The sequence below is a fragment of the Pinus tabuliformis genome, chromosome 7, assembly GCF_031772625.1.
Source record: "Pinus tabuliformis cultivar Carrire ecotype Pingquan chromosome 7, CPIR1, whole genome shotgun sequence".
Classification (NCBI taxonomy): Eukaryota; Viridiplantae; Streptophyta; class Pinopsida; order Pinales; family Pinaceae; genus Pinus; species Pinus tabuliformis.
In genome coordinates this window covers 1,516,259,226-1,516,261,277 of record NC_142293.1, presented here as the reverse complement: position 1 = coordinate 1,516,261,277, position 2,052 = coordinate 1,516,259,226, and the positions used below count along the sequence as shown (strand labels likewise).

General features: G+C 40.5%; 1 protein-coding gene across 1 annotated transcript; it reads left to right on the top strand.

Annotated features, from left to right (window-relative positions):
* Nucleotides 1-691: 691 nt before the first annotated feature.
* LOC149253609 (putative LRR receptor-like serine/threonine-protein kinase At1g69990) lies at nucleotides 692-1,360 on the top strand. Its single transcript, XM_089454542.1, has one exon. The coding sequence runs from the start codon at nucleotides 692-694 to the stop codon at nucleotides 1,358-1,360; it is 669 nt and encodes a 222-aa protein (XP_089310668.1).
* Nucleotides 1,361-2,052: the final 692 nt, after the last annotated feature.

Sequence of the window (2,052 nt, the reverse complement as noted above, 5' to 3'; positions counted from 1 at the left end):
TGCGAAAAGTACACACCAGAAGACAAGACGCACACGGCGATACCCCTTTCGTTTGTCCATCTCATGGATTTCTCAATTTTCATTTTTTGATGTGGAAAATTTGTTGTGGGTATTATAATTAGGGGCTGGCCAATGAGACATTAACCTCAGTAAGCGATTCATGCTTGCACTTGGCAACCAGTAATCCTGTTTGAGCTGGGTGAGCAGCGGCCATTTGTTGAGATTAGGCAGGTACAGGATTGTGTTTGAAACGACAGGAGAGCACTCATTAAGCCATGACAATTTTTGGGTGTTTGGGCTTGCTACGGCTCATGCTACTCATTCTCCAACTCATATGCCTCAGTTCGTCCGAGACCATTTCTCCAGGAAACGATGTACAGTGTCTTCAGACTACATACAAGGAATTGAAGGACCCTCAAGGGAACCTCCGCACCTGGAACTTCCGGAACACTAACAATGGGTTTATTTGCAATTTTCTGGGAATTACTTGTTGGCATGATGATGATAAAAAAGTGAAGTCAATTTCGCTTCAAGAGTTGGGGCTTCAAGGTGAGTTTCCATCTGGAGTACAGAACTGCAAGAGTATGATGAGCTTGGATCTCTCTCAAAACAGTCTTACGGGTACCATTCCCAAGGAGCTCTGCCAATGGCTTCCTTTTCTGGTAACCATTGATCTCCCCAGAACAAGTTTATGGAACCTATTCCTGCTGAGGTTCATAATTGCACATACCTCAATATCCTCCGCCTGAATGGAAATCAACTTACAGGGGAAATTCCCTGGCAATTGACACGGATCGACCGTCTCAAGGACTTCAATGTAGCAAACAACAAGCTTACTGGAAATATACCTTCATTCACTCACCACTTTTCTGCCTCTAATTTTCAGGGTAACCCTGGGTTATGTGGGCCTCCCCTTTCAAAGACGTGCACAGCACCGAACAATCCCATGGTTGTTGCAGCTTTTCTTCTATTTGGCATAGTGTTAATTGTTTGGATTTTACTTGGTCTTCATTGGATGATTTCTGAAGCAAAAACCAGAAGATCTATAAAAATCCCACCGCCAAGTACCAATGAGCCCAACAATTGGCAGAAATATGTCCGAGCTCGGAGATCTGTTAAAGTTTGCTCATTCGAGATGCCCATCAGGAAGATGAGATTGGCTGATCTTGTGGTGCTCACTGGCAACTTCAGCGAAGACAATATCGTTTTGTTGGGAAGGAAAGGTATAATCTTCAAAGGCAAACTGCCAGATCAATCTTTGCTGGCAGTAAAAAGACTCCGGCCATGTTCAGCACAGACTGAAAAAGATTTCAAGTGCGAGATGAACGCATTGGCCCACATGGGTGTTGATCAACATTAATAATTTCAACATTGCCTCTGCAAATGGGGCATATGGAGCACTGGGAGAGCCAAACATCTGCACAGGGAACATGGAAACAATGGCTACATTTTGGTAACACAAGGCATTTATCAGCATCCTTGAATTGATCAAGACAAACCATGCATTCAAGATCGATGTTGATGCAAATATTTTCGACATCATTCTTCTTATCATTGCTGCCATGGAAAATTTTAGGGGCTAATGTTCGCCTAGTGGGCTAATTTTCCATGATTTTTCCACAAAAAAGATTCGCCAATTTCCAATTTTATTAAAGACGATTCGCCCAAATTTTAGAATATAAATTTATTTTACCTTAAAAATCGCCAACATTATATAGAGACTATATATAAAATAATTATAAATTTGATTAATTTTAGAAATATATCAATAAACATTTATAATTTGCATATTAGGGATTAGTGAGATTCGCCAATTTTTTAAACTTCAAAATAAATTTCCATCCTTAAAATTTTCCTTGATTGCTGCTCTGTTCAGCGTTGGTGGTGCAAAAGGAAATAGGCAATTTCTGGAAATCAGACTCAGAAAGACCAGATCTTAGGGTGAACGGCGAGGTAACACAAGGCATTTATCACCATCCTTGAATTGATCAAGACAAACCATGCATTCAAGATCGATGTTGATGCAAATATTTTCGACATCATTCTTCTTAT

Bases quoted from the DNA above. Each gene is read 5' to 3' on its own strand.
- LOC149253609 (XM_089454542.1), top strand. From the start codon at position 692: ATGGAACCTATTCCTGCTGAGGTTCATAATTGCACATACCTCAATATC.